The following is a 26,685-nucleotide window of genomic DNA, read 5'->3' as shown; positions in this document are numbered from 1 at the left end:
TTTTCCTGAATTGTTCAATAAATTCTTGAACTTCCTTGATCACATTACGGCCAACTGCAATACCAGGACACTGAGACCTTGAAGCACAAAATTTTACATTACGAAGTTACAATCTTGCACAAATTATGCAACATCTGTGAGTGCTTTCGTTACTATAACAATTTCATGTTACTGCTGCTATAATGACATTTTACACAGGCTTTCCATTTTTACAAATGAACAGATACATATCGAATATCAGCCGATGATAAAATTTTGTGCTACCTTCCTTTAAATGAAAATGATTTTTAAGTGCTAATAATGCAAACTTAATTACCTTTTTAAGGCATTAGTTGAGAGTCACAGATACGCATATTCAATAAAATCCAGGATAGCTGCTACTCACCATATAGCAGCAATGCTGAGTCGCAGATAGATACAACAGAAAGACCACCAGAAAGTCTCTCTTCACACAATATTATCGCAATGAGCACACAATCTCAAGTGTCTCACCAAGCAAAACAGAAACAGATTGCTGAACCTTCAGGTACAACAACCACACTTTTCTACACACTTCCACTGCAAGTTCCAGACAGTCTTTCAGTCAAAATAAACATGCCGCACAGACAAATAATGCACACAATGAAACAATGAGAGCTGTTATGTTATTTGCTGCAAACGTTGTCTGCAACTGTCTACAGTAGCCATAGCAGAGAGATTTGAGAATGGTGAACGGAACAGAGGGTTCGACCAAGCACATTCGAATGGCTGTTCCTACAGTATCAGCCCACTAAACATCTAATGTTTATCACTTTGTAATTCTGATCCAGGTATAATCCTTTGTGTTTCTTCACCCTGGAATTTTCTCTGCAGTTATGAAATAATGACATGGGCTACATTCAAATGCTCAGCATTTAAGGCTAACCACTACAAGCAAACATAAAACAGATAAATTTCTTAATATGTTTTTTTGCATAGCCAACTTCTGCAACAAAATTCCAGTTTTAGCAGTAAAAGTAAGCTATAATTTCTTGCTGCTGTTGGCTACCTAAAACTGTTCCCACACTGGCTACATGGGATGCAGCAATTCCAACTGATGAACAGTCCTAGTTGGCACTTGGTTGCAGATTGGAGGGGACACTAGCAGATTCCAAACGAAAATACAATGATAAATGATAGAAAGAAAAATAATAGCAATTAAAAAAAATCAAGACAATGATGAAAATAATGCAGCAAAGTATTCGAGGTAAGAAGTTGTTAAGGCCTTCAGTATCTAGTACAAAAAATTAATGGATGAAAAATTATAATGAAAGAAATGGTATCATTGCATGTGTTGTAGATTTCTGAGTCACGGTTAAAAGTAAATTTTGACGATTGTGTGGCTCGAAACATGGATAAACTCCAGTCATTCCGTTAGAAAAGACTGGACAGATGATGATGTAAGAGGAGTTACTGCTGTTCTCTCAGGAAAGGGCACAGAAATTACTGTCTTGCATGTTGGAACATCATCTGGTTTCACAATGAAATGTTTCCAGGTTTACAAATCGACAAAAACAAGGCACTACCACAAGGAGATGAATCACAATAGTTTTCTGTAACGGTTCAAGGAGGCAGCTACTGGAAAACTTAAATCAGCAGTCACCACTGTAATGGATAATGGCACATACCATTCAGTTATTAAAGATAAAGCTCCGATGATGGCAACAACAAAAAGCAGACATTTTAAATGGTTGAAATGCTACAATGTGAACATTCAGGTCGATTTGTACAAGACAAAGCTTTTAGAGGTGGGAGGGGGGCAGGGATATACAGTTTCAACAGTATGTTGTTGACAAGGTGGCTAAAGAATGTTGTCACAGCGATCTTAGGCACCGACAGCCGAACTGCCACTGAAATAATTTGGACACAAATAGACACGTGACAACAAGTAACAAAAGCTTCGTGTAACAGAAGTTCAACAAAAACCACAGAGGAAGCAGTGGCACAAATAACAATAAAGAATTGGCTTAATGTTGCATGCCACACAGAAACAGTTGTTAAACAAGCCTGAGAAATTTTTATGGGTGTTGAAAGTAATATTGAAAATGTAATTATATCATTAAGCAACTTTATTGTCTCTTGCACAGACCAGAGCACAGGTAAGGACAGTGTCGAGAGACAAAGTGACTGAATTAGGTGGCATTTACCCTTTGTCATAAATTGGCTTTCTTCAGTGTTTGTATTTCATATTTTGAGTGAAAGGCATCTACCACATTTCCACAATAAATTTCGTCTCATTGTTAAGGAATATTCCTCTCCAAAAGTATGAAGTACTACGCACACACTATAGTGACTACTAAGTACTTCAGCAGTTTATGTAATTTAAATGTCTTCCGCTATTGTATTTATATGAAGGATTCAGATCCATTTTAGCTTCATTTTTACATGAAACATGCAAAATAAATGTGAATCATTCTGTTTACTGTAAAAGACAGTGCAGCTCGTGTTGCTTTCATTTAAAGATGAAAATAATAGGAATACTGTATCATGTTATACACTCAAGCATGTTCATTAAGCAAGAAGGAGATTATGATTCTGTAGAGTGTACTCAATACTATATGTTGATAGGGAGCATGAGAAGATAGTAAGTACACAACAGCAATGCAGTTGCTGCTACAGCCATGCTGCAAGTGTGCACACCACCAAGCCAACATCACCCCATTCCATACTCAACAGTGGTTCGCTGTTCATCACTTCGTTTTTCTAATCAGAGTATAGCGCGGGCAAAGTCCACCAACTGTTAAAACCCTAAACAAAGGATCACTTCCTCACTTTACAGGCTTAAAGACACTGACCCATGCAGCACCATGCAAAGATACTGCACAGCATAGTGAATGTGGGCATCATACTGCACATGGTTCCTGGAATAATAAGATACTGTCATATTCATGGATAAGTTGTAGTTCAGCCTGGGGGGTGACTAATTATCTGTTCACCTGATGTACATTTACGTCTATGTCTATACTCTCCAAAATCTTAACCAGCCAATTTTGTTCTAAGGGACCAGTATGGCAATGCCAGTTGAACAGACTTTAGGTCAAAGTCCCAGGTTTAATCTAAACCTATCAGCAGCAGAGAATAAGAACACATTACACTGTTAATTTGTCCACTGCATGTAAGCAATAAGCTTGTCGGCATCAATGAAGTTGTACGAGAGGATTGGGCCAAGTGCCAGCATGCAGATTTCACCTACCCACTTTTCTCATCATAATCAACCCAATCATACATTATGCAAGACCTAATTAGTCATCAAGTCACTGAAGTGGCATCTAACAGAAAGGCTTGCAAGAGGTGGTTGTTCACATAAAATTGTTCCCATCTAGCCACCATCATTTTAGCAACATGCATGATATGGCAAAAGTTTCCTGGAAGTGCTGCAGAAGATATATGCCGGTAAATGACATCCTGCAATGGTACACAAGCTTTTTCTCATGACCGACATGAACCTGTATTTAATGTGATGGATGATAATGCACAAGCCTGTGTGCAAGTACCAGTCACATATCAATGACCTGCTCACCTCCATGTACTTAAATTTGACTGAATGTGCCTGGGACACACTAGAATTAACGACTGCAGCTTTAGCAGCCCCTTCAAAGGCCATTGTTAAGTTTGAAAGCAAAATCTTAATTGGACACATTAGTGCAAACCATACTGGACGGTCTAATCCATGGTGTGGGAAGACACTGTGCAGCTTTCATTACTATGCAAAAGCATTACACGCTATACTGATGATCTAATTGGCAGAGGGGCATCACACATGGTTAACTGAACAGGTAGGCTTAGAAGAGTACACTGGTATACTTTGTACCTGCATAACTTTTTATTTATCACTATGTGTCTAGGCATCTTTGAGAGCACATGTTGTCCCTCTCTCCTAATGTATTATAGATCTTTAAATTTTTTAACTTGTGGAAACGGTTGTCAATATGATGCAATAAATGAAAGACAGCAATAATGCAAGAAATGTGTCTCGAAATTCTTGTGAAGTGAATGAATATTGTGATGGGGCATAACAAACTGGGAGTTGAAAGTAATGAAGGTGCCAATACATGGAAAAGTTATTGGTATGCACGCATATTTGTTGAAGCACTTTAACTCGGGCCGCCAAAAACAACCACAATAAATATGCAAATAAAGCATATACTTTTTTAAACAATTTCCTCAACTTCAGAAACAGATGTTACAAGTGAAGTGTATAGTTTTGTTAGAGTGACTGTAGTGATACGATACACATAGTAAGTTCTCCAGTATGATAACTTTTAGTACAAGGTATGTATACAAATCTCCTCTTCTTAGTTTCTTGAAACCTTTGCTTCACATTATGGTAGGATAATAAATCAAACCCTATCAGTGATCGAATTATGTAATACATGCTACCTACATGAAAGACGGCAGTAACCGCAAACTACACCAAGTTAGTAAAGCATAGACCACACAAAGTAACTTTTAGTGGGGAGGCAATGAAACAGAAGCTCTTATCTATCAACACGTTTGCAAACATATTATAAAAATGTAGTGCCATGTAGTTTAATTACAAATGTCATTTCTATACCTGCTACAAAACTATCACATACAAATGGATTTCTACGATTATACTTCATTGATATTATCACGCACCTTGACCACTACAAAAATTAGGTGGCTTAATACTCAATTGTATGTTGTCATAATAGACGTCTTCATTCCGAAGAATGGTTTGATGCAGACGTTCACACTAGTATGTCCTGTACAAAACTCTTCATCTCTGTGCAACTGCTGCAACCTACTGCTTACTATAGTCAGGTATTGGTCTTCCTCTGAAATAATTAACTCACCACACTTCTGCTATAACCAAATGCCTCAGGATGTGAGTTCCTTCTTTTAGTCAAGCTGAGTCACAAATTTTTCACCTAATTCAATTTGGAACCTCATTTGTTATCTTAATGTTTCAAAAACTTCTGTTCTCTTTTTGTCTGTACTGTTTATTGTCCACATTTCACTTTCACGTATAGCTACACTCCAGAATTGCTCATTACTCAACTACTGCTTCCATGTCATATCCAACTCATGACTGTAATCATATTTCTGTAAAAGTTACTGAAAACCTTTTACTCCCTGTACTTCATCGGAGCTGCCTTCAGAATTTCGAAGACAGTATTTCAAGCAAGAGTGTCCAAAAGTTTTCTCTAAGTCTATAAAGGCAGGCGGACCTTGCCTAGTAAGCCGGTGTGGGTCTCGCCCATCGTTCCCCTACGCCCTGTCAAGGAATATGGGACTACATCATCATCATCATCATCTTAAGGGCCCCTCATACACTCAATACTTACTGTCCAGTACCGAGTATTGCACAGTAATAGCGACTGACTTAGATTGATACTGATAGTTTGTGCAATATACAGAAGAAGACTGCAGAGCTTTAATAATATTGATACTCATTCAATATATTGTGCCTTAGAAGGGTAGTATTGTGCAATCAATTCCTACCAAGACAGAGAGAAATTCAATTTGCTCTGAATTAATTTCCACAAAGAACTGAAAAAGTAAATGACGAAAGAGTAGATAGTGGCTGGAAGACGTATATGAAAGCACCATGTGGTACTCTGAATAAATGCATTTCTTGACCAATCAGGAAAACCCAGACATATCACTGTCCACCACAGCAGAGGCAACTGAAGATCTTGGTGTCATAACAATAGGCAGAAATGTCTATTTTACATGTAGGAGTTCCCCAGAGTTGTCAAATAAAATCTGGTCAAATGACTGGTGAACATAAACATTTACTTTTCTTGTGAGAGCATTCACTTAAGATCGTGTAATTTCTGTGCTGTGACAACTGTTGCAAATGGAATAAAACAATTATGATGATTGACTGCTTACATGATCTTAAATGAATGCTCTTGCTAGTTCACTTATGTGATTCATAATTAGGCTGATGTAAGTTGTACCTTGCAGGTTCTTTACAACTATGTTGCCATGAAAGAGTCTCTGGTTCATTTAAGTGTTCACAGAAAGTTTTTCAGACTTGTTTCACCTGTTCTTCGTAATTTCTGCTTGTGTTCTGTAAGGCAAGCCACTCAAGTCATAATACAGGTTCACATGGTCGAGCACTGTCATGTTCGCTATGAAAACAGAGTTCTGACGCATCTTGGACTTAAATATCGCACATTAACATTGTGCCGTTCTTGGCCTCACTCTTCAACACAATATACTGACTCAATATTATTTCGACAATAAGGCTGAACGTATTATGACCGCCTTGGCTAAGTTGAAGGGACAGTACTGCGCCATGTGTTCCTATATTTTTTCAGAACCCAAACAGGTCTTCCCCAATGTCAGCTTTCATGTTGGTATTTTACAGCCATGATAGTTCAGAAACATTCAAACCTAACTGCACCTGTCCTTCCTTACTGTTACTATTATCACATTCTTCTTAAATCTTAAGGTATTTTGTGTCTGTCTCATCTTACATAAAATATGGAACAGTTTCGTCACAGTTGGCCCTACCAACGACCTAATAAGTCTGAGGGATCTCATCTACTGTCTTGTTTTGATTCAAGTCCTTTCAATGGTTTGTGAAGTAGTTCTCTGAGTATTGTCTCTCCCACGACAACTTTACCTATTTCGTCTTCCTTTTCCTCGTTATTTTTCTCACCTTTGTACTGCCCTTAAAAATTTCTTCCAAATCAGCCTTATCTTGTTTGCTTACTCTGGATTGACATCTAAGATGCTGATATTCATACATCTGCTTCTCTTTTCTCCAATGGCTTCTTTAATTTTCCTACAATCACCATCTGTCATTCACACAGTCATGCACACATCTACAGCTTTCTAGATCTTCTGAAAACACATCCCCTTTACACTTTCAATCAACCTCATTTTTTAGATTTCTTTATTCCCTTTCACCTAATTAATTTTGTTTTATATATTTTCTCCTGTTTCTATTAAATTAAATATTTGTTATTTTATCGAATGACATTTACTGGACCCTTTGTCAGTTTTGATGCTCTGCTGCCTTCACTACTTTATGTTTCAAAGCCGCGAATTCATATATCATAAAGTTTTCCCCTATTTCAATTAGTAGTTGCCTAATGTTCCCACTGAAACTATCAACAACCTCTGCTCCATTCAATTCATCTATTCCAATTCCCTTAATTCCCTGGACTCATTATGTGCAATTCAAAACCAACAGATTATGACTCGAGGACCCATCTGCTCTTGACAATGTTTTACAGTTAATGCATTGTTCTGAAATCACTGTCTTATCAGTACATCACCTATAGGAAACTTTACGGCACCCGAAATTGTCATCTCCCGTAACATACTGCATAAGTCACTTTATTTCATCTCTTCACCTGGAGAAGTAGTATGCATATGCAATGTATTACCACTGTTAAGTTTGGCAATGGGTGTATCTTCACTGTGATACACGTTAATTTCTTTCCTTTCCTAAAAAAAAAAAAAAAACCACACACACACACACACACAAACTACAACTCATTCTCATTTGCAATACCACAGGCACCCAACTAAGAAGGGTACCACTTTGTACTCCACTGTAGCATCACTAGTACTTCCGCTATGGACCTACACTATTAGTCTGAACCGATGACAGTCTATTCCTGTGTTAGTTCCAGCATATTTCATCAGAAAAATAAAAAGGAATAAAGACAGAAGAGCACATACTAAGGTTCATTATTTCACTTATTTACTTTTTCAAGCAGACCATCAAGACTAGGCTTATGTGCTCTACTTGAAATACAGAGCTTGCAACCACTGCCACCTGTTGAGAAGAAACATTACCTGAGCAGTCAAAATCCAACACACACTTCTATGACTTATCCACGCACTGTCACAGACCTCTGTGGCTAAGTATCATACTACAAATTCAAAGGTATATCTTAGACCCCGCAATTGGTTCTAGGATCCATCTAGTAAGGTCATCCGAAGACCAGTATCAGTTGCAAAGCGATTTAGAAAAGATTTCTGTATGGTGTGGCAGGTGGCAGTTGACGCTAAATAACGAAAAGTGTGAGGTGATTCACATGAGTTCCAAAAGAAATCCGTTGGAATTCGATTACTCGATAAATAGTACAATTCTCAAGGCTGTCAATTCAACTAAGTACCTGGGTGTTAAAATTACGAACAACTTCAGTTGGAAGGACCACATGGATAATATTGTGGGGAAGGCGAGCCAAAGGTTGCGTTTCATTGGCAGGATACTTAGAAGATGCAACAAGTCCACTAAAGAGACAGCTTACACTACACTTGTTCGTCCTCTGTTAGAATATTGCTGCGCGGTGTGGGATCCTTACCAGCTGGGATTGACGGAGGACATCAAAAGGGTGCAAAAAAGGGCAGCTCGTTTTGTATTATCACGTAATAGGGGAGAGAGTGTGGCAGATATGATACGCGATTTGGGATGGAAGTCATTACAGCAAAGACGTTTTTCGGCACGGCGAGACCTTTTTCCGAAATTTCTGTCACCAACTTTCTCTTCCGAATGCGAAAATATTTTGTTGAGCCCAACCTACATAGGTAGGAATGATCATCAAAATAAAATAAGAGAAATCAGAGCTCGAACAGAAAAGTTTAGGTGTTAGTTTTTCCCGCGCGCTGTTCGGGAGTGGAATAGTAGAGAGATAGTATGATTGTGGTTCGATGAACCTTCTGCCAAGCACTTAAATGTGAATTGCAGAGTAGTCATGTAGATGTAGGATTTTTTACTGCCAATTATCCCTTCTCTCACCACTAGCAATGATTTCCGTGCATGAAAAATTCTAGTTGCATTGTGGTTACTCTGCAAATGACTGGGTAAATATCTTAGGATGGCAAGTGCATTGCTTCTTCGATGTATAGATTGAAGAACACAGGCAAAAGATTACATCTCTACTCACACTCTTTTTAATCCGAGCACTTCGTTCTTGGTCTTCCACAAGTATTGTTATCTCTTGGCTCTTGTACATAATATATGTTACCCATCTACCCCTACAGCTTACCCCTATTTTTCTCAGAATTTCTAACTTCTTGCACCATTTTACATTGTCCACACTTTTTCCAGGCCGATACATCCTATGAATATGTCTTGATTTCTCTTTAGTCTTGGTTCCATTATCAACCACAACATCAGAATAACCTCTATGGTGTCTTTACCTTTCCTAAAGCCAAACTGAAAGTCATCTAACACATACTCACTTTTCTTTTCCCTTCTTCTGCATATTACTCATGTCAGCAACTTGGAGGCATGGGCTGTTAAGCTGACTGTGCGATAATTCTAGCACTTGTCAGCTCTTGTAATCTTCGGAATTGTGTGGATGATGTTTTACCGATACTCAGCTGGTATTCCAACAGACTTAAACATTACACACATCAATGTGAATAGTCTTTTTATTACCATGTCTCCCAATTATTTTAAAAATTCTGATGAAACATTGTCTATCCCTTCTGCCTTATTCGATCTTTAGTCTTACAAAGCTATTTTAAATTATTATTCTAATACTGAATCCCCATCTCTTCTGTATCAACTCCTGTTTCTTTTTCTGTCACATCATCAGACAAGTCTTTCCCCTCGTGGAGGCCTTTAATATGTACTCTTTCCACCTATCTGCTCTCCTCTGCATGCAACAGTGGAATTCCCATTGCATTTGTAACATTAGTAGTCTTGCTTTTAATTTCCGAAAAAGGTGTTTTGACTTTTCGATATGTGTTGTTTAATAAATAGTGTGCATTTTAATTTAGGATGCTCATATTCCATGGCTTTTAACATACTTTGATGCTTTGTAATTTCTGCAGGAGATCAATAACAATCATGAAAACTGAAAGAATTTTAAACATTTTTACAATTATGAAAACTGAAAGAATTTTAAACATTTTTACCTCGAAGGACAGCAGCGGGTCATTTTCACAGGCATGATACCTTATTTTTCATATCTCTAAAAGTCACACATCCACTTACTAATTTTATTTCATTGTTCCTCCTCCTTTCAATTTTACTTTATTTAGTGCAACAGCAGACAAACTAGTTGCTGTGCCCTTTTCAATGCATTGTTGCACTTTGCAGTAGTTTAGTGCTCTTTCATTATTATGGTTCGTTTGTGTTTTTGTTCAGATAAGCTACAATTCCACAAAATTTGGAGTTGATATTCTGGACCAGATGTATCATCAAGTCTCCCCCCCCCCTCCAAATCTTGTCAGACCTTGCCACAATCAACACCTGGATCGTTTACAGAGAGACAACAGGAGGAAAAGTTACCTGACAAATACTTCTTTTCAGATTAGTAGAAGAACTCTGCGAATGATCATGAACTTACTGCTGATGACAGTGTTACATTTACTAACTTTTGCAAGTTCAAAATTACTTCATATATTTTGTTACGTCAACTGGCAAGAACTTTGCTCCTGCAGTCACGTGACGCTTTTCACTCAAGGAAAGGGCTTGACCATACATTCATTGCCACCACTGTAATATTTAAGGTACCAGTAGGGATGACCAGCCAGTCAGGATGATGTAGTAGTGCAAACATAACTAGATATTTGTGTGTGCAGTGCAGGCAACTCGTATGTGTTCCATGTGCTGGAAGTGTTCAGCAGGTTTATGCAAGCTGTTTTGATAAAGATGGTGACTTTCACTCAAAACATGCCACAGAGAAAAACAATGTTACTTTCTTGTGCCACAACAATTCATGTCCATTTTTCTTTATATTTCTTAATAAATGTATGTTTATAGCCTCTCTGCATTTTGGTTGAGAATAAGTCAGAGATAAAAAATGTTGTTGTATAATTATATCTTTACTCGGGGAAAAGTATTAAAAACAAAGATTCCAAGACTTACCAAGCGGGAAAGCGCCGGTAGATAGGCACAATAAATAAATAAAACACACACACACACACACACACACACACACACACACACACACACACACACACACACACACAGAATTTCTAGCTTTCGCAACCGACGGTTGCTTCTTCAGGAAAGAGGGAAGGAGAGGGAAAGACGAAAGGATGTGGGTTTTAAGGGAGAGGGTAAGGAGTCATTCCAATCCTGGGAGCGGAAAGACTTCCCTTAGGGGGAAAAAAGGACAGGTGTACACTCGCGCGCGCACGCACATACGCACGCGCACGCACGCACATGCACACGCACACATTTTTACTCACATTTGTAAGTTTGGTATCAAAGTTTAGTTTCAATGGGTATTGTATTTATGACATTTTCTGTACTTGGCTCCTTTTTTCTTTAGTTAAATGTAGTTTCTTCAGAAAAATTTAAGCATAACACATTGGTAGGGTAAGCAAAATACACTAGTGACATTTAAATACACCATACTGAATTAATTTAACAAGTAAAATTGAAAACAAGGAAGACAAACACCATCGGCAGAAGAACCATATCCTTCCAAGGTGATTCACTAATGCTGGTCCTCCCAGTGTTAATGACCTACTTCCCGCACTCTTTTAGTATTAATTCATTATGTTCCCTTTCACTCCAGAATGATTTTGTGGTTCTTCTCCATATCCACGTCTCTACTACTTTTAATGTTTTCTTTTCTAGTTTCCTAGGACCCCTCACAATCAAAGCTTAGCATGCTTCAAATATATCTTCTGATAACTTGTTTTCTCATTTCATTTTTCGGGTGGTAGTTTGTTAACAAGTTACTCTTGTTTTTGACTGCTTCTTGTTTAGTCACTGCAATTCTTCTTTTAATATCCAAAATAGTTCTGTCGTCTGTTATGTAGCTACTAAGTATGAAATTTATTTTCATTAGCATTTAATTTTCTATCTTAATTTTTGCATTATTTGTCTGTTAGATTTAAATATCACTAATATTTTAGTCTTTTTGGTGTTCATTTTCAATTTCTGGTTATTCACAGCATCAGACAACATTTCTAATATACAGTTCATGTACTCTTCAGAACCTGCAAAGACTATTATATCAAAAGCAAATCAAATAAAATGTAGTTGTTGACTATTAATATTGATCCCTCTGACACTGCTTTTCATTTTTTGTATTGCACTTTCTGCAAATAAATGCACGAGCATAGAGTGTACATACTTGTCAGATTTCTATTCTTAGTTAATTAGTTAGTAACTTGTCCCATGGATAATTTTGCTCAATGGGTTGTATTGATGTAGAATAAGTCGTCGTACATTCAAATCACAAATTAATTTGTGCATACGGTTACATTCTGAACATTTCTTAAAAATAAATAAATGCTGATGTGAGTTGGTAATGCCTACCCACCACCTTCTACACATTACAGTAATAGAAATTCGTCCACAGAATAGAACGAATTGCCAAGGACAAACTTTCTCAATTTGTTATCAAATTTTACTTTGCAGTCTGCCAGATATCAGACACCACAGGGTAAATGAACAAAAATTTCTGTTGCAGCATTGTGCATCCCTTTTTTGTGATAAAGACAATGGATGCCACTTTTCCTTCTGGTATTCCAATTATGTACCTCATTGTTTCTCGTCAACTGTAGTGGATAATTTACAACAAACTTCATGAGGGAATAAATATACTGAAAGAAGCAGGAGTCAGAAAGCACAACTCATAAACAATGTCTACAAGATGATAGTGGGTGAGCATCGTATATAATTCTTGCAGCATGTCTTTGTGCAATGGAGACACCATTTCTTAAAAGATGGATTACCCAACAAAATTACTTCTTATGACGTTACCGAATGAAAATATGTCAACTTATTGACCTGTCTCTCCCCAAAATTTTCAATGAGTCTTAAGTGCATATATGGCTGAACTAAGTTGTTTTAGCAGTTCCAAAATGTGTTTTTTTCCAGTTTAAATTCTCGTAAATATGGATCCTTAAGAATTTTGAAGTTTCCACCCTATTTATTATTTCCTCCCCGTGTGTTACACTTGTCATTGGTGTAGTACCTCTAGAAGTGCAGAACTGAATATGTTGCATCTTTTTTAATTGAGGGTGAGGCCAATCACTGAAAACCAGCCAATGACACTTTTTTAAGCACTTTGTTTACCATTTCTTCTGTTTCTGTATGTATGCTTGGATTGATTACAATCCTATAATCTGTTCATCATAAGAATAAACCTGATGTAAACAAACACAAATGCGATGATTGGTCGGAAGCAGCAGCACACATACACTGGTGGTGTTATGCCCTTGGAAATAGGTCCTACCTATGTATTAGATACATTATTACTAATGTTATGTTAAATGAAACTCTAAGATACTCAAACGTATTAACAGCCACCAAAGTTATTCTTAATTACACATTAGCTACGTAGTTTTTATTTCAAAAATCGTGTACAGTCACAGCCTCTGCAGTGTTGTGCTCCGACTGTCAGGCTGGTAATGCACAGAAACCGCTTTCTGTTCCGTAGCGAAACGCACGTGGAACACAGTTAAAAAGCGCCGAGAAATAGGCTGTTGTTAGTGTATTTCATAAATTTACGAAGATAATCGGCTTTTAATTTCTCCCAGAGTTGATCAATTAACTCATATTAAACATGTAGCGCAGTTGGTAACGTAATGGGATATGAACTAAATATGGCTGTTCCTACATTGGTTCAAATCTGCCCAGTATTTTTTTTTCCTCGTTCAATTTGAAATACCTACATCTCATTACGTAACAACTCATAATATCAATCATTTTTTGTGAATAATGCACGTCTGTTTCTAATTACGTACTGGAAGTGAAATTCCTGTTTCCATTCCATATTCAAATCCTTAATTATCGATGTTTTATGAAAGACTGTTCATAAAAGTGGTTTCAATTAAGAAAACAAAACAATTTAATTTTTAAGGCAAAAATGAAAAACCAAATCGTCAATTTGGACTATGTCCATCGTTTTATACCACAGAGGTGGATAAGTATAGAAGAAACGTGAAAAACAATCATTTTCACAGCATTGAGCACATCATACAAATGCTGCATTTTTACATTTGCAACTATAACATTGCAATATGAACCCAACAGAACTGATCTGGAGCCAAGTGGCAGGATTTGGCCTGAGGCTGTTAAGCTGCCAAACACACTGGAACTTAACACACACAGCTTTTTCACACGTCACTGTCTAATGCTGGCAGGATATAGAATGGCTCGTCATAAAAGATGAGAAAGTGCTGCGCCTGGTTGGCTTAATGGATTCTGTTGATGATAGACTCATTATCAACATGGCAAGTGACACTTCCAGAACTGAAATGTATTTCTCGGATTCAGATAAGGAAGGAGCTAAGAGATTAACAGACGACTGACTGTAAATAATACCTTCAGTGGTTTCAATATTTAACTACATGGTGAACTCCAATACTCTCTTACGTTACACAGAGCTTATGTGGAAAAACTACCCTGTTGTTAAGTCAGGAATTGTCATCATTTTTGTTTTTAATTACAATGGTATGTTAGGTAAAAATGATAACGTGTTGTGGTTTTCGTCTAGTCGTTAATGAGCATGTTGTGGGAGATTTGCAGTGTATTATTTCATTCCGCTTAAAAAGTAAGTGACATTCGAAGCTGTAGTGCTCCTCTCTTTTTTTGTGTGAACTGCATCTGGCCACGTCACTGCAGGCTAGCTGTACCAGCTGACTGTCCAGTGCTGTCCAAGTTAAATGAGCTGGTAAAGCTGTTGCCCCTATTATTGCTAAGTCAATGTGCGTAACGCACAGCACAAAACATACGCTTATTATCGTACTTGACAGTGCTCGAGGAAGCTTGGCTGCAGTCCCGCGTGAAACTGAGATCTGATAAGGTTCCAGAACACGCGGAAGAACACAGTGCAATGTTTACATCAGGTTTATTCTTATGGTGCACGGATTATAGTGCACCCAACATGGTAAATCTGCCCACACAGCATGGTAAGTGGCAGATAGTAACGTGTTCGTATCGCTCGAGATGGGGGGCCAATGTGGAAAATTGTCACCTGCCTAATCCACTCACCCTGTGAGTGGGCAGATGGCTTCTCCTTCAGCAGGATCCAAGCAGGCAGACGGGAGTCGGGGTTGACTAGTCATTGGGAGCTCCAATGTTAGGCACATTATGGAGCCCCTTAGGCAGATAGTGATGAGGGCTGGAAAGAAAGCCAATGTGTGCTCCGTACGTCTGCTGAGGGGCCCCATCCGAGAAGTGGAGGCGGCCTTGCCTTGACTATCAAATATGCAGAGTGCAGTCATCTGCATGTTGTGGGGTCATGTTGGCACCAACGACACCTGTCGCACAGGTTCTGAGATGATCCTGAGTTCGTACAGGCAGCTGGTCGAGATGGTGAAGACTGCTGGCCTCCTACGCGGGTGCTAGCAGAGCTCGCAATTTTCAGGACTGTTCCTAGAGTTGATCGGGGTCCTAAGGTTTGGAGCCAAATGAAGCGTCCCTGTTGCCATGCCACGGATAAACACTACCACGTCATGCCACGCATTAGATGCACATATGTTCATTAGCTCACATTTTAAAGTGATATTTTCTAGTGCTGCAGTAATCACATGTTGAACTAGTGTTTTGTATTGGCATCACATTAATAAAAACAGTGTAGCACGTTTGAACATGAGATTCACAATAAAAGTGGTCGTCCAAGAACACGTTCACCGGGTGTGAAGATGAGGTTGTTCTGCATAATATTCCTGTGAATTCGACAATGGTAATGGACAATGTACCATACCTCTCTGACGTGACAAGCAAATCTTCAACAATACATGGAAGAAAGCAAATATTTTGCTCTGGGTACAAAGAAATTTTTCGTTGGAGAAAGGTAAACATAACTTGTGTTAAGTAGGAGTTAATGGAACTTTTGTACAAGCCAAAAACTCAACACTGGAAGGTTGACCAACTGGCTCACACTAATGGGCATAGCTTAACCATGCTCATTTAAAACAGACTGTGAATCTATGAGCCTGGGTGAAAAGTAATGTGGTTGAGGAAACATGTATTCATGAAGGATTATGAGAAGTTTTGATGTAATACTTAAGTTCTCTTGTGCCATGTCTAAACACAGCAGAGTTTACAAATATTCAACTCACTACCATTCTAATGCAGTTGAAATCGAGACACAATCCAAAAACAGTGTATTATTAAAACTAACAACTGAGAGCATAACTCAAAAGTTATGAGAAAGCCCATTCTCAGTATTAAAATAAACTTGTATCTTCTTCACTTACCACAGCAAAACTCGTTTCACCAGCTATTGATGGTCCTTAAATGTTAAATTATTTCATCTAAAAACTGCAGTTGCTTGAATATTATGTTAGATATGGAAGTTTCGCATATCACTCGTATGGAAAAATAGTCTCCTCTTTGTGTGGTATCGTTTGGCAAAACCTTGTTTCAGTACCTCAGACTGTTCATGAGATATGAGGGATTTATTAATATTTTATTCTGGCTTTTTCACTGGCAAATACGTTCGTGACAGAGCCCTTTACATACATTAAATTTTCTCGACAATAAAGATAGATAGCGATACCTTTCTAAGTTTAAAGAATAATTCAATATGTTATCTAAATTTCATACGCAGCTACATATGGTCTAACATGCACCAAAAGCAAATTCATGGCTACCCATATTTTTCACTACAAACTCTAAGAATTTCGTGCAGTATCCCATAAAATGTTAATTTATCTAGGAGAATACCGTGATTCATACAGTCAAATGCTTTACAAAGATCACAGAAAATACCAACCAGTGGTATTTTATTATTTAATGCTTGTAAAACCTGGTGAGTGAACGTGTAAATGGGATTCTCAGTAGAGCAACCCTTCTTCAGCCAAAACTATGATTTGCTAAGAATACTGTTGTTGCTCAGGTGAGGTACTGGTCCAGAATGCATCACCTTTTCAAAAATTTTGGAGAATGATGTCAGCAGTGAAACAGGTTGGTAGTTATTGACACAGAGAGGTCTCTCTGGAAAAATGCCTCGAGTTCGTGATGCAGTGCATATTTCAGATAAGACTGGGCTTATTAAATGGGAACAAATTTTTAATAATCTATTGGAGACCCCATCAAAAGCAGATGAGCTTTCTTTTTTGACAGAAAATATAATTTTCTTAATTTCACCATCAAAAGAAGAAGAATGTGTAATTTTCTTAATTTCAGAACGAGAAGCTAATGACACATTCAAATGATTGAATTTTTTATTAAAGTTACATTTCCAACATACTGCCGTGATTTTGCTCTTGGTCTGCTGGTCCCTATGCTTTCTACTATACTTAATAAAAGATTATTAAATGCTTTGCTACCCATGACTCATCATATACGGACCTTCCTTCAGATCAATGTTCTGTGGTCAGTTGTCCTGTCTCACACTTCATTACAATCCGTATTGCCCTAAGTCTTGTTGGGAGTACTGATTTCTAACGTTATGTGCATGTTCTTTGATTTTTTAATAACATCTCACAGTAATTTTGAATATTTTTGTAATATGCAACTACTGCAGAAACCCTACTTGTTCTTGCCAAGAGTGAAATTGCCATTTCTCTTTTGCAAGATACTTTAATCCCTCTAGTGTCCTTTCTCACTAGCTTATGTATAAAGCTATTTTTCAAATAATGATATGAATTTATAGTGGAATAGAATAAATTTAATGTTAGCATTTGATTCATTATAGATTACTTCCCATGACATCTCCTGCAAATTACTCTTAAAAACACTTGTCCTGGAGTCATTAATTATTCTAATTTTCACTGAGAAATATCTGTACTGTAAGACACTAGGTTATTTATCCCAACAAATTGCACATCATGATCAGAGAAAGCATTTGTTACTGGGTAAACAGTTATTTTATTGTTTTGAGCTTCATCAAAGAAAACACTATCAATTATAGTCCTACTATCTTTATGCACCTGTTAGAAAATTACTGAGACAAAATTGTAGGATCCAAATCAGATCATTTTTCCAATCAGAAACCTTTAGAAAAATCTACACTGCAGTCAACATAGACTATTAACTGCTTGCTGTTGTCTGGCAGGTAACAGTAAGGAATCCAGATTCCTCAGATAGTTCCAAATCTCTCTGTGGGGATCTATATACAGTTACAATTAAAAATGAAATATTTTTCAGTATTAATTCATAAGCACACACTTCTAAGTGCTAACCACTACAAATCTACTTATCTCAATGTTTCTGAACTTGTGTTCTGTCTTCGTGCATGTAACAAGTACTCCTTATCCTATGTTATTTCTGCATTTGTAAGCTGCAATAGAGAAATCTTTTGTGTGTCACTTTTCTAACTCTGTGGTTATATGGTGATCAGACAAGCACAGGATGTCTATCTTTTCAGAGCTCTTCAAATTTTCCAAACAAGCAAGAAGTTTCTCTTCCTTACTTCCTGACTTACAATCATCTAATATTATAATAAAATAAGCTAACCGTACTTTTCTGTTCATTATTAAGCATTCTACAGGACTCTTCTGTTACTTTCACTTGTTTCAAAATAGCGTGCCCAAACACTGATTCTAGCCTAAAACAGGTGCCCCTCTGACACCAGTAACCACAGGCTATGTATTATGGTGGCCCCATGCATATTATCTGCAAGACACTCAGCCAACTTATCTTTCCCTCTCCTACCCAGGTGAACGCCATGGCTAGTATATCCTAATCTCCCAGTTGTAGCAACAGGCACTGCACTCTTATGCGATTTGGTTTCAGTCAGCAGCAGCCTGCTCAACTCAAGAGTTCACATGTTTCACAGCAGTATTTACCCAGGGCTCGTCATGGCACTGCAGGACCTCCACAAACTCACATTCGTGTGTGTCGTCGTTACTTCCATTTCATGCACCAACCCCTAATGCAGTAATTACTGGTCTTAACCAGGCTGTTCCCTGTAGAAGATTATTGTACAGGTCCCCACTTCCATCATCACACAATGAAATGAAAGATACTGACAAATTCAGTAACAAAATATTTCTGGTAGAATTTAAACAGGTTAAGTCTGTGGCATAAGCCAATGACCAGACTAGTGGCTGACTGAGGGGGGGAAGGGTACTTCTCCACAGTTGCCTTTCCCCCAGGGAAAGGTTCCCGTACTAATTTTGGCAGCAAGTTGAGTGAACCTGGGACCAACCTGAAGCAAAAGGAGCAAGGAAAAATCCCCACCCCTAGCCAGGTTTTAAACTGGGATCTCCAGGGTCAGAGTCTACTGCTCTATTGGTTACATCACCACAGCCAAAGAATATAAGTGCTCAAAAGAATAAGTAACAACCTTCCACACTTACAGTAAATATGTCATGCTGTCCATAATCATATAAAATAGACCAAGAGTGTTTCTGAGCTTAGAAGTGTTATTGGTCTCTCTCTCTCTCTCTCTCTCTCTCTCTCTCTCTCTCTCTCTCTCTCTCTCTCTCTCTCTCACACACACACACACACACACACACACACACACACACACACACACACACACACACACACTCTTCTTTATGTGACTACCAATCCCTAACTACAAAACGAATAGTTACCTTTACCATATGTGCAAACTAAGTTGACATTCGGCATGATGGCTGCTGGGAGCGACCATAAAGCAATTTCCCCATTTACAGTCACTCCGAACAGTCATTGCACCGAGTGTAACCTAATTTGTGCAATTATTACACCTCCTATTACACATTAAGGTCTTCTATAAGACATCAAGGTAAGTCACTCTGGAATAGAAAATAAAACTAAAATTATCTAACACTGGAGAGGCAACTGCATCTGATCAAATATCTGTACACTTATATTAACATTACAGCCGTATGAAAAAATTCTCTCACTTATAGCAGTACTTATTCTAAGGTGTTGGAGCAAAAATTTTCTAAAGAGTTTTAAAAAGGAGCGTGTCAGTCTATACATGTCACCAGACAGATCTACGCAGTTCTATGCCTATATTGTCAATATCAAGCTACTGTAGAATTAGGGAACACGTTTTCTTATTTTTTTTGGAAACAACAGCGATTCCCCAACCAACATTTCTGAGTAACACAGGTTCATCAAGAGGGTTGGGTTGTTTGGGGAATAGAGCAAACTGTGCGGTCATCGGATTAGGGAAGGAAGTCGGCCGTGCCCTTTCAAAGGAACCATCCCAGCATTTGCCTGGAGCGATTTAGGGAAATCACGGAAAACCTAAATCAGGATGGCCAGATGAGGGATTGAACTGTCGTCCTCCCGAATGTGAGTCCAGTGTGCTAGCCACTGCGCCACCTAGCTCGGTCATCAACAAGACTCAAAATGGCAGCAGTGTGCTGGCTTCCTGAAGGTGTGTGATGCAGTCTCCCAATGTCACCAAGTGAACAAAACACCAGCTTCAGCAAATTCAGCCAGCTTTGCAAGTGGACTGACAAATTCTTAGTGGACAGAGTTTAACACTTTGGTCTCAATCGGGGGAAAAAAAATCTTAAGCAGCAAAAATAATTTAGGGGTGTAGCTTTAACAGGCCAACAGGCCGTTACTGGTCACAGCAGGGCAGTCAGAAACAGCCTGAAAAGCTTGTACGGGTGTTGCAGAGTAGGTTCTGCTGAGGAATAATTGTTAAGAAAAAATTCGATACATTGTGCCATTTCAGAGTTAGTTGGCCAATTAGACCACTGCACACGCGAATTCGAGCGGCCTGCCAGATACAATTAGTGTCAGTTGTTCTTTTATTGTAGATGATAGCACATAAGGCTACTCAGCTTTGGGCTCAGCTACAATCCTTACTATTGTCCCATATGCAATTTTCATAACTCTCTCTTGTTCAGCTTCAGGAAACCAAACAAAGAAGACATTTGGCAACAGCCTGATTGGCAAATTTCAATGCTAATTAACTCTGAAATGGTGCAATGCATCAATTATTATTATTATTATTATTATTATTATTATTTTACAATTATTTCTCAGCACAACTTACCTGCAACATCCTTACAAGCTTTTCAGTCTGTTTCTGACCACCTTGTATATGAAAAATCTAGTGGATAATGTCAAAAGTACAATGATGCTGTTGTGTTTAGAGACAGGGATTTGCCAGAAAGTTCCTATCTGCATCTACACACCAAAATGACTTCTCTGAAATACACACTTAGCATGTCTGGCAGAAGATTCTTTGGGGGAGGGGGGAAGAAGCAGAAATGTCTTCAATGTCAACACAAAGCAAATGTAACATGGATAGTCAGTTGTGTACAGGACAACTACCATAGCAACAACCAATATGAGAATGAGCTTGCCCACATCTTCTGTTCTGTTCTCCCATTGTTATATTGCTCTGCTATCACAGTTGCCAAAGATGCTTGCACAGTAACATAACAATTTTGATTTGGTTTTGGTGTTTGCACTGTTTTTCCATGCAGTGTATGTATTACATATTACATAATGCCCAGAACTAATTGTGAAAATGAACAAAATGTGACTGCATCAGGAGTGGAATCTACAACCAATTGCTGCTGCAACCATACAATGTGCGCAGACAAATGTGAACTGACATCACCCCGTCTCCTGTTCAGCTGCCAATCACTGTGTTTCTAATCGAGGTATTGACAAATTCATAGGAGAAATCTTAAGAAAATGTAATTCACATAGAAAAGAGGTAGCTTGAAAAAATACAAGTTCAACTAATTCTCGCATGTTTCTCATCAGTTTGTAATCTTCAATAGCATATTTCATTGTGGGTTCATTAATTAATGGTGATAAACAGTGTAGTACCCATATGTAATACTATACAGATGCAGCGCAATAAAAATGATATAACCACTGCCACTCAATGGGTTTCAAAATCACAATACCATCTGCTGAATAACCAATGTGATATTATGAGAATTTGAGGGTAATGCCGTAACTTTCAGCTGAATCTGAATACATTCTCCTTTTCCCGAATAACATCATTCATTCTAACCCCCTCCCTCATAGTCTGCTCCCAAACATTTAATTTAAAAATGCTGTAAACAGTTTTCTTTCATTTCAATCAAGTTACTGGTTCAGGTTTGACAATGCCCCCACAATAAACAACAAAATAAATATAAGACAAGTTCTATTATGTAACAGACAAACTGTCGGTGATATCTTCATATGTAAGACATTAACTACAAAAAATATGAGAGGGGGAGGCACTAAGTAACTCTTACCAATATTTGAACATATTATGTAGCATGGAATCCCACAACCATTGCTCCAATAGCCATAAATGGCTCTCACAGACTCAATGTTTATTGCGTAGTAATATTGTCCATCTGAGATCAGGGTAATTTCCGAGGCCCCTATAAACCTGCCAGCGCTTTCGTTTGGTGAGTCACAGAGATTATATATATATATATATAGACACACACACACACTTGCTACTCGAAGGCAATCATACAACTCTGGGGGTGCTAGTTATGGCTACTGTTTGCAGCGTTCACTAGAGAAACAACAAAGACAAACATGACTTACTTTACTTGTCAGCCACATCATCATTGTGCCATATCTCATGTTGCATGAGCCACCGAGAAGCAATCCTTTTTTCCCCCCAAAAACTTGATTGCACTCTTGCTGTGTCAGTCAGAAATATCGGTAGAGTATCAGGAGGATCAATTTTTCCACAGAACCTCAAGTTGTGAAAATAGAGATACTGGAAGAGAGAGAGTTTGCCCCTACCTCCTGGATGGCCTTCTCTCTTGGTATTTTCCAAGAATGTTTGCGTATCGAAGCCGCAGGCTGCAAACAACAGATATGGTACGTGTGATTCTAAATCGATGAACGGACTGTGGCGGTAGGGCATTATGATACATTATTTGTGAGATGCTAGCAAAACCCAAATGATTTATGACCGTAGTGATTGGGATGTCTGGTGTTTTAGACATTTCTTCAGCTGACTGCCTCGCGTGGAAGAATCCCAGGTTACAGCAAAAAGGGAATGCTTCCTGTAGCATACACATCAAATGGACTTTCTCATGATGACAACAACGACGATGAGTTTCCTTTGTAATGACAACTGTTTTAGTAATGCTCTTCTTTCGTCATTGCTGTAATGACCACTGTAAATATGCTCATAACGCCCGCCACCACAGCCGCGTGATCAATTTAGAATCGCACATTCGATATCTATCATTTGGAGCCCGCGGCTTTGATAGGTAAACATTCTTGGAAATTACCTCTCTTTTTATCAACGATTTGCACAAGCATTTGATGTTCTGTGTGTGGACAGATCAATCATCCAATGACACAAATTCAACAGAATGATCCACCGTTTCATGTTGAAATCCTCCTTTCTGTAAGGTCCTGTATGACATAAGCCCATCTGTTATCACATTCATGCCTGGCAAAATAAAGTCCTTACTCAGAGAGACTAATGACTGCTTCTCCCTTGAGTAAAAAAAAACTATAAAACTCTTGCAGGATTCTCTTTCAATGCTGCCAAATATGTTCAACTTCATTTTTCAAGAGTGCTCCTCACTGGTGTTTCCTGGTAGCTACATGTGATTCATCTATTTCAACAACCTTGTTTTGTCTGCATACTGGAACACACTTGTTCGTAACTACGACGTAATGGCTTCTCGGCAGAGTTCGTGGACAACTCTGTTTCAGAAGCTGTTGCTTGTAGTATATAGCTTCTCATTCAACAAGAATTAAAATGATGCTCTTCTTGAGGTATAAATTGGACCTGTCAAACCATGTGTTCTTTCTGATACATATTCTCTTGTGATACAGGGTGCAGGACAATTGCAAAAGAAAATCAGCATCCACACCTTTCTTGCAAAGTTTCACGGAGCTGAGTCCATGACAGTCTTTAGAGTTCCTGCTACCCTCATTGCAAGCAATCCAAATGCCCAACAAAATTTCAAACAACTTTCCACACTTCATAAACAAGGAATTAGGTTTCACCATGTGAGACTATGGGCACTTGAAATTGGAACGCTTTCGCTCATTGCTGTTCACCAATCAAATACGATAAAGTAGGCTATGTTCCCCTGGCAATGCACTAAACAGTTTCCATAATTCACACCACCAGTCATGCGGGTTTGATATTATTTATCATATGGGGCCCCTGCGTTTGTTGGGCAATCATTCTTTGAAATTACTGAGATCAGTTTTAATGGTCTGCACAATCCCTATTAAAGAAGGTTAGACATACTGTAGCATGTAAGTGTGCAATACACCACATTTCACGAAGTGAGTGAGATACATTCAATTCAACCTGAACAAATTTCTACAAAGAACTGACGAAAGTAATGCAATGAAGAAAGTAAATGACATAAGATATTAACCTTGGGTGGAACATGTGTATGAAAGCACCATGGGGTACTCAGCAAAATAAAATTCCTAACTTAGCAGGAATGCCAGATACCACACTGTCCATGATGAGAGGAAACTGGAGATCATGGTGTCCTCAGAAAGCAGAAGTTTTCATTTTGCTAGTAGCTGTTCTCAGAACTGACCAATAACATCAGGTCACTCTCCAATGAACATATTCACTTTTCTTGCAAGAGTTGTGATAGCCCAGAGGAAAGATCATGTAAGCTATCAATCAGAAATCAGTATATATTTTATTTATTTTACAACCGCTGTTACAGCACAGAAATACATAGAAAACAGCCTACACACAAGATAAATTACACAGTTCATCTGCTTAATTTATGATTGGTTGTTGCTGCAGTTTGCAAATGCTTCCACAAGTGAGTCCCTGATCCACTGAAATGTTCACTGAAAGTTTTCAGACTTATTTTGTCCTTTCTGTCTGCTTGTGTTTCACTCCAGTCCAAATGAGTTCCACATCATCAAGAGCAGACATGTTCAGTATGAAGCAGAGTTGACATTAATAATGTGCAATATTATTGTGCTGTTCTTGGCTTCGCACTTCTGCACAATATACTGCCAATATTACGGAACATGTGAGGGCCGCTATACTGTGTGGAGGGGCAAAAGAGAACTGATAGGCTATTTCCTTTCACTGCTTAGCTACACTCAACTATCACTTTGTCATTCCCAGATAAGAGTAGCATTAAAATGCACTCTCAAAGCTACTAACATCAGTTACTTCCAACTACAACCTTGGTTTACAAATCAGTCACATAACAGATTGTTTCTTGGGGGGGGGGGGGGGGGGGGGAGGGGAGATATTACAGATACATTACTGATAGGACCAAAGTAATATGGGTAAAAAAACCAGAACAGAACACGAAATAAAATCCATTCTCTGATTGCAGAGGGCTACTGCAATTTTGATTCAGACATACAAGACAGTAGCTGGTGTTGCAGAACCAAGATTTCTCTGCTTATAGGCTAAAAATGCAAAAAAAATTAGATGATTATCATCCTAATAATCTTGCTCATTAATACACACATCAAGAACATATCTTCCCTAATATCTAGGTGGGATGATGTTTATGCTTACAACATACATTCAAAACTAACCATTCTGTTTAGTAAAAGTTTTTTTTCCATCTATTTTGCGACTGGCAAATCCGAATGTACCATCACTGAGGAAGAAGACATTGTATGATAAAGCTACTTCATCAGATAATACATTTGCTGTCTGGTAAATTAAATGACACAAACTTGTACCTTTTAAACATGCTTACTGTTGCTTGAGCCTAGTCAACCTAACAATACCACTATTAAGGTATCTCTCAAAGCTAGACACTGAATAGTAAGTCAGTGTAAAAATGCTGATGCTACTGCCTCATCCACACCCAAATTAAATTAGAAACATAATGAAATTAAAAGACCTAACAATTTCTGGCATTCCGTAAATGAAGCAGCCTATTTACTTTACGAATGTAGGGCAACATCTGTTTTTTGCTAGTTTATTGGAAATCATCAAAGTTTAATACTGAATCGAAATGTATTTTGGCGACTAATGTTAAATTAACACTCTACACTGGCGTACACGAGAAGACGCTCAGCTAATGTTTCCGAAAAAACCAAAAGCTGTGTACTATTCTGGAATAACAGCTGCACCATGACGTGTCAGCAAACACTGAAGACCTTAGGAGTTAACTGTAACTCGGCAAACTGAAAGACCATGCGTAAAGGTCTTTATTACAGAAACTGTCACAGCATCGGGGCCCCAACAACCCCCCCCCCCCTCCCGCAAATGCTAAACGCTTAATAATAATACACATGGTGAGAACAATACACCCGATATTTACTCTCCAATATGAACACTTTTCATTTACATTTGCATTACAAACAATTGCTTTAATTAACCTTTTGGAGATGTTTTTCCACGGCTTGAACAATAGCAGGTGCGTGTTCGATGTTATCCTCGGCGAGCATGGTCAGCATGTTGATCAGGGGTTTACTGTTCACCGTAAGATCCGAGAGCGACGAGGCATATTCCTCAGCTGCGACGTTAGACATTGCTCTTATTACATGGCACGTTTACTAAAGTCCGCACAGCACTGCGTCTTCGATATGAGCACAACTGCAAGATCAAACAAATAACACTTTGATGCACATACTTCACTAAACACTGAGATACTAGTGGAATTTATCGGACCACAGCCAACTCATCAATAACTGCTGAGTAACACACACCGTGCAAACACCTCATAAATATTTACCTCACAACTGGTTAAATCAATTACAAATCTTTCTTCTGATGCCTCATACGCAGACTGTCTACCAGATTCTTGCTGGCACTTCATACAAACGTTTTCACTTCCTCTTCTTTCATAAAATCTCTAAAAATGGACTCTTTACGTTGCAAAGGCCAGATGCCCACCAATGTAAAGTAAGCTCATTGGTAGAAACTGGCTACAAGGAAGAGCGACAACCAATAATATTCGCTGTTACATGAGAAA

General features: G+C 38.3%; 1 protein-coding gene across 3 annotated transcripts in view; it reads right to left on the bottom strand.

Annotated features, from left to right (window-relative positions):
- Positions 1-26,636, bottom strand: part of LOC126282102 (pre-mRNA cleavage complex 2 protein Pcf11-like) — a 137,074-nt gene extending 110,438 nt beyond the window's left edge. For 2 of the 3 annotated variants that reach the window (XM_049981563.1, XM_049981564.1), the window contains exons 1-2: positions 26,446-26,615; positions 26,090-26,306 (exon numbers count right to left, since the gene is read on the bottom strand). In XM_049981563.1, the coding sequence (XP_049837520.1) occupies positions 26,090-26,242 (153 nt within the window). In that variant the 5' untranslated portion in view covers positions 26,243-26,306; positions 26,446-26,615. Of the gene's footprint in view, positions 1-26,089; positions 26,307-26,445 lie in introns of all 3 variants that reach the window. The other variant, XM_049981562.1, reaches the window with a different exon arrangement.
- Between the last annotated feature and the right edge of the window lie 49 nt (positions 26,637-26,685).

Source organism: Schistocerca gregaria, chromosome 7 (assembly GCF_023897955.1).
Source record: "Schistocerca gregaria isolate iqSchGreg1 chromosome 7, iqSchGreg1.2, whole genome shotgun sequence".
In the NCBI taxonomy this organism is placed as follows: Eukaryota; Metazoa; Arthropoda; class Insecta; order Orthoptera; family Acrididae; genus Schistocerca; species Schistocerca gregaria.
This window is presented reverse-complemented; position numbering and strand designations above follow the sequence as displayed.